At 37.0% G+C, this 14,760-nt stretch overlaps 1 protein-coding gene across 5 annotated transcripts in view; it reads left to right on the forward strand.

The window, feature by feature from the left end:
* Cnx99A (Calnexin 99A) overlaps window positions 1–14,760 on the forward strand; it is a 106,984-nt gene that overhangs the window by 71,932 nt on the left and 20,292 nt on the right. For all 5 annotated transcript variants that reach the window (XM_068388337.1, XM_068388334.1, XM_068388335.1 and 2 more), the window contains exons 8-9: window positions 2,103–2,334; window positions 2,501–2,641. In XM_068388337.1, coding sequence (XP_068244438.1) covers window positions 2,103–2,334; window positions 2,501–2,641 — 373 coding nt within the window. The remainder of the gene's footprint in view (window positions 1–2,102; window positions 2,335–2,500; window positions 2,642–14,760) is intronic.

Raw genomic sequence — 14,760 nt, forward strand, 5'->3', positions numbered from 1 at the left:
GTAAATTTTGAGTTGTTAAGTGAAGTGGTATTAAAAGTTTTTGTGCATGAATTAGAGACTTATTTCCCCATTAGTGTAAGTTTTCATGCAAGAAATTTTACTTGTGTCTTACCACTTCTTTTTTTTTTGGAAAAATAAAATAAAATTTTGGATGTTTGTTTATTTAGTTGTTGATTTGTTGAAGATTGAGTGTTAAAAATTTGTTAAAGATGGTATCCACCTTCCCTTATTTCTGCAAATTTTGCTCTATATTTTTTGTGCTGTGCTTCATCCACAGAGGCAGATTCTCCATAATTTTAATGTTTTTCAAATTATACATTCTTAGATTTTCCTATTCTTCCCCTGCATGCTGAAAAGGGTTTTATTTCCTTGTCAGGTAGAGAGAAGTAAATTGGGTATTCTTTTTTTTTATATAAATATAATTTTAATGAGAGTCATCAGGCCCCTACTATTATGAGGCAGAAACCTGGCTGCTCAAGAGGGGAGTGGAGGGACTGTTGAACAGAAACAGATGAAGATGATAAGATGGATTGCTGGAGTATCACTACTGGAAAAGAGGGAGAGTCAAGATATAAGAAGAATGCATGGTATATGTAATGTGAAAAATGAAGCTAGAGAAGCTTGTATGAAATATGGGAGAAGGTGGAACCAATCAAAAGAGGCAAGACTATGTAAGTGATGGGAGGAGTGTAGGGCATGAGTGTATCAAATGGATGGATGTGGTGAGGGTGGGGTGGGACTGAAGTAAGAAGATCCAAGGAATAGAAATATATGGAGAAAGTTGACTCAGGCAACCGCCCCTGCTATACATTGGGTCTATCAAAGTTGAAAGAAGAAAAGGAGATGGGAGTTTAGTTAAATTGCTTCTCTGTAAGGTTCCCAGGGTTGTCTTTGTTCGACAACTCCAGGTGAAGGTTGAAAGGGCAGGCTGTTTGAAATCTTTACAGTTTGTACCTCCAGAGACTGGAACTAGCGCAAGAGCTCATCCAGGAAAAGTAAAGTAGGGATGGAATTGCATCAGCAACATGGAGAAAGTATCCTTAAGCAAGATGGCATAGCCATTGTCCCAAGAGTGATCATCTAACCCCTGAATTCTTAACCACCAGTGAAATTGATAGCAGTACTGCTCTGGTTACTGGAATGATTCTTTCTTTCCCTATTGTAAAAGTAAGAAGACCATTGAACATGGGATCAGACTACACGTCACAAGTCAAATCATGGGAATAAACCAAGTTATAATTGTTGCTTGGATCGCTCTAAAATCCTGACATTAAAGCTACCACAGAGCTTACAAACATTATCCTTATGGTCTTACTCTTGAACACTAGTCAGTGAATTTGGTTTAATGGAATATATCAACAATAACCAATTGATAATAACTGTTTTTATGGTCATGTTTTTGAACAGTGAGCAGTGAATTATTTGTTTGAGGCAATGTATAATAACTACATGAATTTTATGTAATAACTTGAACCAATCTGTTGATCAAGATGATGATTTTTAGTAACCTTAAGCTTAATGTATTAAGAATATTAAGTATTTTGTAGAAAAAAGCTTGTTAGAAGTTTTGAAGAGCATTAGCATTTCTAATTTCAAATTTAATATGTATGTTGTGAAATACTTAACACGTAAAGTAATTCATGCCCGTATTTTTTTCTTCAAGTTCATTATTTGTAGCATGCTAATTACATAAGCAAGCTATAGGATAAATTAAATAGATATGCCAAAGTACTATTGTTTGGAATAGAAAATGGAAGGCCATGAGAAAAATCATTTATTTGTTGAAAGCAGAAATTTACTAAGCATGGAATGTGTTATAGAAAGCCTACATAGTAATAAACCTATCTGTCATGACCATTGCTCCCTCAGTACAATATGTTTAGGCTCAACCACATGAAAGTGTGTCAGAAAGCATTTGAACTTGTGTATACCTGCTGACTTTAGCTTACTTAAAACCAGGTTTTTGTTAGTTTCCCTCTTGGCTATGATGTAAAAGAATGTAAGGCAAAGCTTAGAACTTAGCAAGTCTGTTTATTTTAAGCATATTTTATATACTGTATCTGGTATAACAAATTTATATTAAAATCTTTAATTTCTAACAGGGATGATGAGATGGATGGCGAATGGGAAGCTCCTCTCATTAACAATCCTATTTGCACTGAAGTCCCAGGATGTGGAGAATGGAAGCCCCCAATGATTGACAATCCAGATTACAAGGGTAAATGGAGACCAGAGATGATTGATAACCCTAACTATCGTGGCAAGTGGAAACCTCGCAAAATTCACAATCCTGATTACTTTGAAGATTTGGAACCTTTCAAGATGACACCTATTGTAAGTCTTACTTTTATATATTTAAGGTTAAGACTGGAATATTTATGCTTTAAGATTTTGTAATTTGAATTGCAATACCTTTACATATTATATCTTTAATCTTAAAATTATAAATTCAAGTGTTTTGTTTATTATTAAGTCTTGATGTATAACTTTATTTCTACAGGGTGCTGTTGGCATCGAGTTGTGGTCCATGTCCGACAATATTTTATTTGACAACATCATTGTTACTGATAATGTTGCTGATGCCGTTCAATTTGCCCAAGATACCTTTGATCTTAAAGTAATGAAAATGGAAAAGGGTCAGGTAAGATCTTAGAATGTATAAGTTTTTTCTGATAAGTTTTATTTTTTAATCTAGAGTTGCATTTGGTGTAAAAGTAAGGTCTTGAAACAAATGATTCATCATAGTACATGACTCACACTTGAGCCCTTTTGGTGGTCACAAAATCCTCCTAGGTGCTTTAGTCCTTTTTAAGAAATATAGGGTAATTCTGCTCATGCATGGGAGGATCCCTGGGTCATAAGTTGGTAATGGTCTCTTTCTGCATTCAAGTAGGGCCGCATTCATAGATGTATTGAAGTTCTCCCAGACAATTATTTGATTTTGAAACCCTTTGCTATAGAATTAAGCTAATTATCAAATTTTCACAGGGTTTTTATTTGCATATGGAAGAAAACGATTTGGGAATTGTATATTGTTGTAGGTCGAGGGGGTTATCCCAGATTTACTGTCTACAATGGTTGGAGTTGACTTGTGAATGTATAGTTAGCTCCAATAAATGTGCTTATACTTTTTTAGAAGATAGATCTTTAAATATATCACAATAGGATTAAATTAGATAAATTGAACTTGACTTACTTTATTTTTTAATTTAAGTGAGAAATTAAATGATTTTCCTTGCCTTTAGAATACCTAAAGTTTCAATGTGGGAAATGGGTCTTTACTTTGACTTTGGGAGAATGAATATTATGGTACTATTAGCCTCAAAGGTTTTTTTGGGGGGAGGGGCAATGTATAGTTTTACCAATGGTCAACCATTTATAACTGTTGCCAATTCAGTGTTTAAGGAGGTCAGACTCTACTTCCAATTTAAGTTCCTGTCCCTTGCACCTCACATATTAGAAAGCACAAAGAAAGCTGTCATTACTTCCAACCCCTGGGATCTAACCCCACTTGTGACTGCTCTAAAGTTTGTGAAGTATATGGGAGAATTGTGTGACCCCAAAATGTACTAAATTACAAGAAAATATGTTTACATATATGAAAATTTTATTTTAATTGGTTTTAGAAAAATTGTTTTTGAATTGTGGTAGCATAGAAAACACTCAAATTTTCAGTTTACTTTTATCTAATAATTGCAAAATCAAAATCTGCCAATTGATTTTGCAGCTGCATCTTGCTCCTAATTTAATTTACTCTTTAATTCATTTACGAAAGTATAATATACACAATAAGTCCCAAATAATTCAAGATATAATTATATATTAGTTAATTAAACAATCTTCAAGTTAAATACTGAAAGAACTGTATGATTCCATTTATTTAATTAACTATTTGATGTACGCAGCATGGTAACATTTCTAATAATTCTCTATGCATATTGTCTAGTAGGTCTCTATTCATGTTGTTTGTTAGTTATCAAACATCCATCTTTGTTTTGACCATAATCTATTTACTGACGAGATCTGCCAGCTAAAATTTTGAGTCAAGAGCAACCTGAAGAACTTAATAGCAAAGCAATGTAAGATAATTAAGAGCTTTCTGGGCAAATATGGTATCCTTCCTGCAAACCACCAGGAAACACCAATTCTGATCTTGCTGCCGGTGTGAGCAAACATCCTGTTTACCTCTCCCGGCTTTTGCATTTGATTGAACTAGGAGCTTACTTCTTAATAACAATCACCATTCAGAACTATTCAGCTCTTCATGGATTATTAACAGCTAAGAAGACTTAAGGAGAACCGGACAGTGATTTTGATTTTTGAGTGCTTCACCAGCATGGACCAGCTCAACAGTTCCTAGACTTTAGACTGTCCTACCCATTGGATTTCTTGTAAGGCTAGGCTAAGTTGAAAACCATTCTGTGCGTGTTAACTGTAGGGGAGAGAATTGTAACCATTGATGTATGTGATGAATGTATGAAGTGGTCTCTCACTGAGAGACAAGTATATGTAATCCAAAGGACTACTTTACCTTAGAAAAGACTTTCTAAGCAAAGAATTGGGGAGGGTTCAGTGGATCGATTGCTATCAGGTAATCCATTAGGATGTGATTATGAATGTAGGTCAATAGTTTCTTTATAGGTAGGTTCGCCTGGGCACCAGCCACCCATTGAGATACTACTGCTAGAGAGTTATTGTGTCTTTTGCATGACAAACAGTACTACATTAGACTCCCCTCTTTGGTAACGACTCATTTTTTTCTTTGCCTACACATACACCAAATAGTTTGGCCTATTCTTTCCACATTTTCCTGTCTTCATACAGCTGACTACACTTAGGTTACCAAATAATTCTTCTTCACTCAAGGGGTTAACTACTGCACTAATTATTCATTGGCTACTTTCCTCTTGGTAAGGGTAGAAGAGACACTTTTGCTATGGTATGCAGCTCTTCTAGGAGAGGGGCACTCAAAATCAAACCATTGTTCTTTAGTCTTGAGTAGTGCCGTAGCCTCTGTAACATGGTCTCCCACTATCTTGGGGTAGAGTTTTCTTGTCGGGGGGTACACTTGAGTACGCTAGTGTATCTTATTTCTCTTCCTCTTATACTTTTTAAAGTTTTTATAGTTTATATATGAAAGATTTATTTTTATGTTGTTACCAGTCTTAAAATATTTTAATTGTTCATTATTTCTCTTGTAGTTTATTTATTTCCTTATTTCCTTTCCTCACTGGGCTAATTTTCCCTGTTGAAGCCTCCTGCTTTTATAACTAGGGTTTGGCTTAGCTTATAATAATGATAATAATAATGTGGTCAGTATGTCGGGTGAGCAACATGCCCATTCTCCTTTCCTTGTGGAAACTATTGCATCAGGGTCAGTGGCCCCTGAAGAAGGTGTTGTCAAAGCTGAAGAACATTTTGGGTTCCAGTTGGTGTCTGTCACATCTAGAATTGACACTATAGTGTCAGGTCTTGAGAATGTAGCCTCTCAACTAGGCACTCTCAACCTTTTTTCAGCTCTCAATCCTGCTCTGGGTCTCCCCATTCCACTCTGCTGAAGGAAGGACTCGTGTTGAAATGACCCTAACAAGTTTCAGGTTTGAGTCGTCCTTGATGCAGAGCAGGTCTGGAGTAAAGTCGTACTCCCCGGTTAGCTCAGAGTAGGTGACAGGGTGGTGACATAGGGTGTTGCTCTGACTGGGCATTCAGGGTCATAGCTTATTGCTCCTTCCAGTCTTCCTAGTGTGTAGCAAGCCTTTCAGGTGACCTCCAATTGTCCTGCAGAAGAGGAGGGTTCATCAGGAGGGGTGTTGGAGTGAGAAGCATGGTGGAAGTCTAAGATACCTTCTAGCTTTTTGTTCCTCTGGTGATAACAGGGAAATGTGGTTGCGAATGTGTTCTAAGTAGCACCCTGTTATATTTAAGAAGGGTCAAGTTGAAGCCCCGGTGCACACTTCACTGGATGGGTCTCCAGTCAAGGGTCCTTCATGTTCTCCTCCATGGAGGAGAAGACCCTCATTAAGGCAACCAGGAAGCTTTTTCCAGAGGTTGGGGACAACCTGCAAGGGTTAGAGGATGGCAACATAACACTGCCTTTAGAAAGATGATCGCCTTCACACCTCATAGTTTCAAGAGAGTGTAGCCCTGAGTATAATGGATATGGCTACTTCTCTATGTTTTTGAATCATCACATTGATGACTTCCTTCCTGAAGGCAGGGACATGGAGGTAACTCTGTTTTTTCCTCATTTTACTTTAAAATATGTAGAGTTAGTATATGATAATAGCTGTTCCTTTGGTTCCATTGTGTCAGCAGGCGGGGTAATTGCTTAACCACTGTGATTGTTGTTCTTTCTCATCTATGCTCAAGTTTGCTGGGGAGACAGAACTATGATGGCATACAGCACTGATAATCAAACAGTCTTAACCAAAGTGAGCCTTGAAGGGCAGAAATCATCCAGTGCATGTCCTTGTTAACAATTGAACCCCTTCAGCGGAAGTGACACCTTGAAGGGCCTAGATTGTTGAATGCAGGACATCACGTAATGAACCACCAATCAAACCTCTTCAACGGAAACGACACTGTAGGGTCTAGATTGCTGAGTACATCGCCCCTCCGTCAATGCATAAGTGTGAAATATGACCAGACAGTTAGTGGTGACCACTGCACCTTTGACTTTGTCAACAGAGTGACCATAGAGGATGCTTAGACAGTAGTTCCCTATGAACTTAGCCGTGTGGTACACCACACTCAAAATTCAACCAAAGTAATCAGCAACATTACTTGGATCATACTGATCATTTCCCTCCATCACTCTAAATGTGGGGAATCGGTGGATGTTGATTGTGTATTATACAAATGTAATTTTGAATTTAAAATTAGCTTTCTAATACTCACCTGCACAATCAACACCAGATGTCCTACATTCCCCGCTATGAATGATCAGAGCTGGAACAGGTCTTCCTGAGTAGATCAGAAATGGTTGGTGGTTAGACAAGGTAATACCCTGTTGCTTTGCAGGAAGGCTACCACATTTGTCATTAGTGCTCTTGGTTGCCTTACATCGCTCTTCAGGTCACTCTTGAATCAAAAATTGAGCTCGCAGATTGCTTTTAATCAGAAAAGTATGACGAACAAAACAAACAGGGCAGTTTGATAAGGATCAAACGACATGCATAGAGAATATTTAGAAAAATTACTATACTATATACATCCATCAGTTCATTAAATTAATGGAATTATATAGTTTTATCATTAATTAACGTGAAAATTGTTTAACTAACTAGTATATAATTATATCTTAAATCATTTGAGACTTAGTGTGAATATTATACATACGTAAATGGATTACACGGAATTTAAATTGGAAGCAAGTTGCTGCAGCAAGATACAGTATGACAGATATTGATTATGCAGATAAATATTAGAAAACTAATTTTAAATTAAAAATGTTTCTGTTTTAATGCTGATAAGCTTTTAAGTGTTAAGTACAGTATTGTTAAATGGCTCTTTCAAAATGAAATTTTCTTGAATTAATACTGGGTTTGGTTCTTATTTTAAGTTGAAAAGTTTTTATTTTTTCTTATTACTGACATTTGAAAATGAAAAGCTGTAAAATTATAATCAGGGTTGAGTTTTACCAGGTTGGTAAAAAAAATAGTAATTTCCTAGTTTTTGGTAATATGAAAAGCTGAGAGATTATAAAGTTAATATTGTACCCTGAAATATAAAAAATTCATTGTAATGTTATACAGTAGATTGTACAATATTGCTATCTATTGTTGGTATTGCAGCTGCAAAGTCCAGAATGGATAGGTAAAAAATGGTTATTCTCTGTTTAAAGGATTTAATGAATCTTACCACGTAATGTGACAGTCTCGACCGCTAATATGAATGCTGTAGGTAATTGAAAAATTACAGCCTTCATTGGTATGATTGTTGCTCTGTGTAATGTTCCCCAAGTGTGTTGTGACATTGTTTTTTCAGCTTTGAATTGTTTCCTAAATTCATTAAAGAACAGGTTTGCTGTTGGCAGAGTTAGAAAACTTTAAAGATAAATTTTTATCCACACTCAAGTGCATATTTTGTAGAGAGCAATTTCTTTGGGAAGATTTGAATGATAGTGGGTGGAGATAGTACTGAGCAGATGAAAGTCATTCTGATTATGTTGAATTAAATGGTAAGGAGAGGGAGGAAGCTATAGAAAAGAAAGTCTGAACTTGTTGATTCAGTGCAAATATACCTATTATTTCTACCATGACAAACAAGTATATGTTCAGGAATAGGCAGTAGCTTTTTCTCCCCATGGTAGAAGTGTCCTCAGTGGCAATGTTTGAGGATTTAAAGGAGGAAATATAATAAAACCTTATTCAGGAATCGTTAGGGTCAAGTATGTGGGAGATTAGTGAATGGCAGTTTCCCCTAACATAGCTTTTAAGGGCATAAACCCTTCATATCAAGAATTTTTGTTTTAACCACACTAAGGGCTTCCAACAATAAGAATTGTTTTTTTTTTCAACCTGACATTGAAGATAAAAGCATAGAATCATTTACTGTATTTTGCCCACTAGGGAGGATTTCTGTTCAGAGCTAGGTAGTATTCATGATATGCTAACCCTTTCACCAGTGAAGCTGACCCCAAGAACGTACTCGCTTCTCAACATGGTCTCCACTTCAGGGTCAAAGATGTACCATGCCACCAAGCTGTCAAAGGTTCTGAACTAGAGACAGCCTTAGCCACTTTCAGAGGCTACCGACTCGTGTGACAGGTTCGCAGTTAACCCTGTACCCCACAGGAAAGGTGTAACCTATGATCCCTCTTCTCTTCTCTGATACCAGAGATTGTCTCGCAGTCTTTTGGACAGGAGTTTGTCCCGCTTAGCTCAATAGTTTCTCACTGCAACCTCTGTGAGGTATGGTTTGGGAAAGTCAATAGGTCTACCTGCTGAATCATCAGTAGCCATTGCCTGGCCATCCTTGGTCTCCACTTCAGGGTCAAAGATGTACCATGCCACCAAGCTGTCAAAGGTTCTGAACTAGAGACAGCCTTAGCCACTTTCAGAGGCTACCGACTCGTGTGACAGGTTCGCAGTTAACCCTGTACCCCACAGGAAAGGTGTAACCTATGATCCCTCTTCTCTTCTCTGATACCAGAGATTGTCTCTCAGTCTTTTGGACAGGAGTTTGTCCCGCTTAGCTCAATAGTTTCTCACTGCAACCTCTGTGAGGTATGGTTTGGGAAAGTCAATAGGTCTACCTGCTGAATCATCAGTAGCCATTGCCTGGCCATCCTTGGTCTTATTTTTGGTGGAGAGTAGCTTAGTGGCTGATCTTATGCATATATGGTTGCTCTTAGAGCATTGTCTTGTTTCTTGCCTCTGCCACTCATGAGAGACCTTTAAACCATAAACTAGTGTTGATTACCAAGTTTGCTGATGTCTCAACAGATGTTTCATATTTGGTAGACATCAATGGTGGTAAGGTGTTCAGTTCCAATTGTTACTCTGCTAAGAGGGGTCAGCTGCCAAGACCTCCTTTAGAGGTTTGATTGGTTTTTCTCCACCCAAAACAGGCAGAAACTGTTTTTTCAGTACTTGGTTTTGCTAGTAAGTTGATGAATAGGTTATGTAATTAACATTCTGCTATAGCAGTATGGTCATTGGGAGCCTGAGCCTTTCTATAACGGGATAATTGGGCCTATCTTTAACCCGATCCATCTGACCTAGAGGTTTGCAAGAGGGATATCACTTACTGTTGATCTCCCTCCTTTTGACTAATGTGGCAACCAGTCTATTTACAGCCATGCCTAGTTTTTTGCCAAGAAATCGAGAAATTAGTTTCCCAGGGAGGTAATTAAAGAGGTCAATCCCAGTCTATCATTACCTTTCCTTGGTACTGAAGGCAGGGTAGGAAAACAACTTGTTCTCAGTAGACCTATCAGACACTTATTTTCATGTGCGTCACCATCCAGATTCTATGAAATATCTAAGGTTTGTTTGTTTAAATAAGGTCCATTAATACTCCACTCTACGCAGTAAGTAGATTTTTGCCGTAGTCAGAATTTTGTACCATTAACCGACTTATATGTTCCCTGTTCGTTTTCTGAACAAAAAAGTACTTCAAACCAGATATTTTATAAAAAACCAAATACCTATATTAATAAGCTTCAATGTGAAGTACAATACTGTACTGTAGAGCACCTATGCTAATCGTTATTGTACGATGTACAAAGCGATGTAAGATTGGGTAAAATTGCGTAAGGGGGATTTCATTTTTGTATGTATATTTTATGTTTAAGGATAGTGCTGGCAGTCTTCTCAGCCACTTTTCCTTAGAGACACTGTCCACGTGGGCTGTGTCCAGGTGACTTGACAAGGAAAATATCACCTCCTGAGATGCAACTGTTCTCAGACGTATTGAAAGAGGGATGAGAAGCCCACCTAGACTTGCTCGTCTCAGGTGTTTATCCTGAGAAGAGAGGCATCTGAACATCAACACCCTCGAGAAGAATGTTTGAGGAGGCAGTCCGTAGTGTTGATGAGTGACAACATCATATTAACCTAGTCAAAGCAAAGGGGTTCTGTACAGTCTCACTCCCTCTCTCTGAGCAACAACCTGTTTGCCATCTGGCAAAAAAGGAACCTCCCCTGGTTTTGCTCCCCCCCTCATTCTAGACTCATGAGCTGTGTTCAAATATGCCTTCCAACACCCATGGGATCCCCTGGGCGCATACGCCTTCCCTCCGTTCAGCCTGATCCGGCTGTTATTCAACAGGCTGTTGATTATGCCAGGACTAGGGATGACCCTTGTGGCTCTCAGATGGCCCCATGCCGAGTGGTATCCCGATCTGCTAGCTTGTCTGGTTGAGGTCTTGAGAGAACTACCCCAGTAGGACACGTGTTTCTTTGTCAGTCATACCTTCATAGGTACCACCAGTCTGGGAAATCATTGAATCTTCACTTGTGAAGGCTACCCTGGATATCTTCCAGTAGACCCAGCACAGAAGATGTCTGGATACCTCCTCCCATTGAACCTGTTTGTCCACCCCTTGCTACTCTCCTTCCAGTGATTCCATGTCATAAAGTGTGATTTTACACAAGATTGGGTGTATTTGTACAGTAGTGTATTAAGATGTGTTCCAACTTACATTTTGGCGTAGGAACGGATCTCTTTCGGAAACCAAGGACCCACTTTAAAACTTCAAATGGTAGCTGGTTATCCATCTTGGCATCCTTCAAATCATTATTTTCTTCACTTTTGTCCTCTTGATTTTGTGAAGAATTTCCCGCCAGGGTACTCTGATTGTCCCATTTGTTTACTACCAGAGCCATCCAATGGGGTTGTACAAGATATAGGTGATTGAGACGCATTTCAAAGCTCACTCCTTTGGACATTTTAACTCCTTAAATACTAGTACTTAGAATTTGGTGAATGCTAGTAGCCGAGCCTGCACTAGGAGTGACTTCTCTAATATGAGTTGTGTCATGGTGCAACTGTTTGTTAGCCTGTGCAAACATTACTAAAGGAATATTGAAAATCTGTGCCCAGCATTATAGGTGTAATAAGACTTCCACATTTCCACATTATTAATCAAGGCACTTATTAACTGGTCATTGTTGCTTGGCTCATAAACGGAAGGAGAGATTTAATGATCAGAAATCCTGTTTCATTCTTCTATCCTGGAATACTATTGTCTAGAGTACAATTCGGGAAGGATGAAAGGCAAGGGTTTTGCAATAGATGGAACTGTACCAAATTGAGATATCAAAGCTTTTAAGGAAGCATTTGACTATGTAATGCACTGAGCACCATCATTACATTCAGTAGATGGTAAATTAGAACCTCTAGTTATCACGTTAATACAAAGCTAGCTTAGGATTCAAAACCTGACTGGTTAGACTAGGAACACTATCACTGCATGATTGAGCATTGGGTCTCTCAGACTGCACGAACGAAGCAAACTTTTCTGTAAACACAAAGTTGAGATCCAAGTCCCATCAGTCTCATTAAAAACATGGGACTGTTCCCTCCCTGTTTGAACTAATTTCTACATTGATATCCAGTTCACAGCCTCTCTGAACTTTCCCTCTATTTAAAAGTCTTAACATTTATGGTTATGAGTCCCCTATCAAAAACCTGTTGGACATAATTTTGAAATATTCTTCCATAACCTTTCTAATAATATAGCACACTTTCCAAACATCATTGTTGTCCTTCACACATAATAGAAATGGATTGAGGATCTTTTCTCGAATAGTAATCTATTCGCGAAACTTTTAACACAAATGATTATTGAAACCGACAGAAGATATCCCTGCAAACTTTTGTACTATCTAACACAGAATAAACAGGAAAGAAAACCCAAAACTATTAACCAGTTGAAGCAAATGATATGACCGTTCAATCAGTTACAAGTCCACACAAATAGGGAGTATACCTGCATTAGTTTGCTTACTATAGAACACCACAGATTGTGTGTGCAACCATAACATCCTAAGAAGGGCAATTTGAGAGAGGAAGAATGGGAACTTTGATTTTTCTAGGGACAGACAGCATTTGTAATGAGCTTTTTTGTAAATTAGCCTCAAGTAATCCCTTGGGAGATATGAAATTACCAAACTCATTATGATATTTTTTGCCAGGCTTCCGTTTTATACGTTGATTTATCTTTTCAATTGAATAAACGTTAAACACAAATTTACTCTACATATCTTTGGCTAGAAAGATGCTCGAAATACTGTTGGTTGTGGGATATCTTGGAATTATCAAGTACTGTATACTTTTATTTATCAGGTTGTGTCCCGTGTCTGAATGTCAATCCTTCCATTATTGTAATTATTAGCATCTATTCTGTTAAATTTATAAGCTAAGAGGCTAATACTGTATACCAATAATACTTTTAATTCCTATTTTTCCTTGTCATGGGTAAACCTTGGTCTTTGAAAGGTGAGCTGTATCTTTTAGAGATTTATAGACCTCTGTATGCCTTAATATATTTACAGTGTACATTCCAAAAATAGGATAAATTCGTTAGCTTTAAGCCCTTAACAATCAGGAAAATGTAAATTAATTAATTACATTGTTACCTGTTGAATTATTCAGTTGTTGCACTGGTAAAAACAGTGCTCTATAGGTGTCATCTGTTTTGCTATAATCTTCAGTTTGCTCACATGGGTTTTATCCTTTTTCAATGTTGATGGTTACTCTTTGGTGCTTTTATGTCATGCCATGGCCAAATAAAATAGAGTATATAAGGAAAAATATTGATGTACTTTATTGGTAGCTGGGCCTCTTAGCTTTTATGTACATATATACATTTTTCATATTTTATTAACATTTTGTTTTCTTTGATATCCAGTGGAAGTACACTTTCAAACTTCTCGGGTACTGGATGCGAAATACTCCTTGGTTTTGGCCTACCTATGCCCTGATATGTTTTTCACCAGTTATTGGTTTTTTCATCTTTTTGGCTTGGTGGTATCGTCAGCCTTTAGAAGATGAGGTTAGATGTAATACAAAGAAGTGAAGCACTTAGTGTTGACTTTAGAAAGCACACTTACTAATTAATGCTGTAGAATTCTTTTTGAAGAAAAAATTAGATTTGCTTTTATTCATAAGTGAGGGGTGGATTGTGACCTAGCAATATCTAAAGTTATCATGATTGATGTAATAATTTAGAATTTCCTCTTTTTTCCTATTGCTTTTTTGTTTGCATTATATATATTTGTCTTTATATTTAGGGTCATATATAAACCTTCGCCTATTACATTATTGCTGATTAAGATTTTTGCATTGAGATGTGAAGACTTTAACTGTAAAAATCTTTAAAACACAACATTACCAAAAAGCAGCCAGTCTTTATAAATTTTTTTGAAAATGTGTAATCCCAAGAAATGAATAAGTGCTGTTAAAAGTGGGCCATACTTCACTTCTTTTTTGGCCCATCACTTTTCATATTTTATTTTGTTTCTTCATACCTAGTTGTCTAATGGTTTTAACATAACCTTGCTCCAATTTTTACCTCATGTATAAGAATATGTCTTTCAGGTATAGAATTAGAATTCTAAAGTAGTTTTTTAGGGGATTTCAAGTGTTCATGTTAGATTTGGTTACTGTAATTAACACTAGTGTGGTTATCACCATTGTGATATGCAATCTATAAGTTACTGATGTGAATAAGACAACGCTAAGTTCTTATATTTTTAGAGGATACCATTGCAGCTCTTTAATATGTAAATAGTGGGGATGTGAAATTGTTTAATTACATCTTAGTATGCAAAAGAAAAAAAATTAGATGACTTGATCGTGATCTTTCTAAAAGTTATGCTGTAAGTACTGTAATGGTAATCATGACTTTGCTGTAGTGCTCAGTATATTTTTGTATAGCTCTACTTTCAATATAGGTAATTGATATTTTCCATATTTTTTGGCACTTCTCTAGAATTTACCCTGAATAAATTCATAGATTTTTAACAAGAAGATATTCAAAACTAAATATGAGAAAATGGAGATAAGGGAGCAAAGGTTAAAAATACCATTATTTCATTGCACCAAATCTTCCCTCTAGCAGAGAATTCTGTTACACTGGGAGATGGGTAGATATCAAAGAAAATGGAAAACTCTAGGACAGAAACTTAGGTGTTGGTAAAGTGGTTGGTATCTTCATGAATTGTAGACCATTTTCCTGGAAATGAAATTCATAGATTGTTTGATGGCTGGGGAGCTGTACTGTACATGAGCCCATTTGTACTGGCTTTCAGG

This window comes from Palaemon carinicauda, chromosome 15 (assembly GCF_036898095.1).
Source record: "Palaemon carinicauda isolate YSFRI2023 chromosome 15, ASM3689809v2, whole genome shotgun sequence".
NCBI lineage: Eukaryota > Metazoa > Arthropoda > Malacostraca > Decapoda > Palaemonidae > Palaemon > Palaemon carinicauda.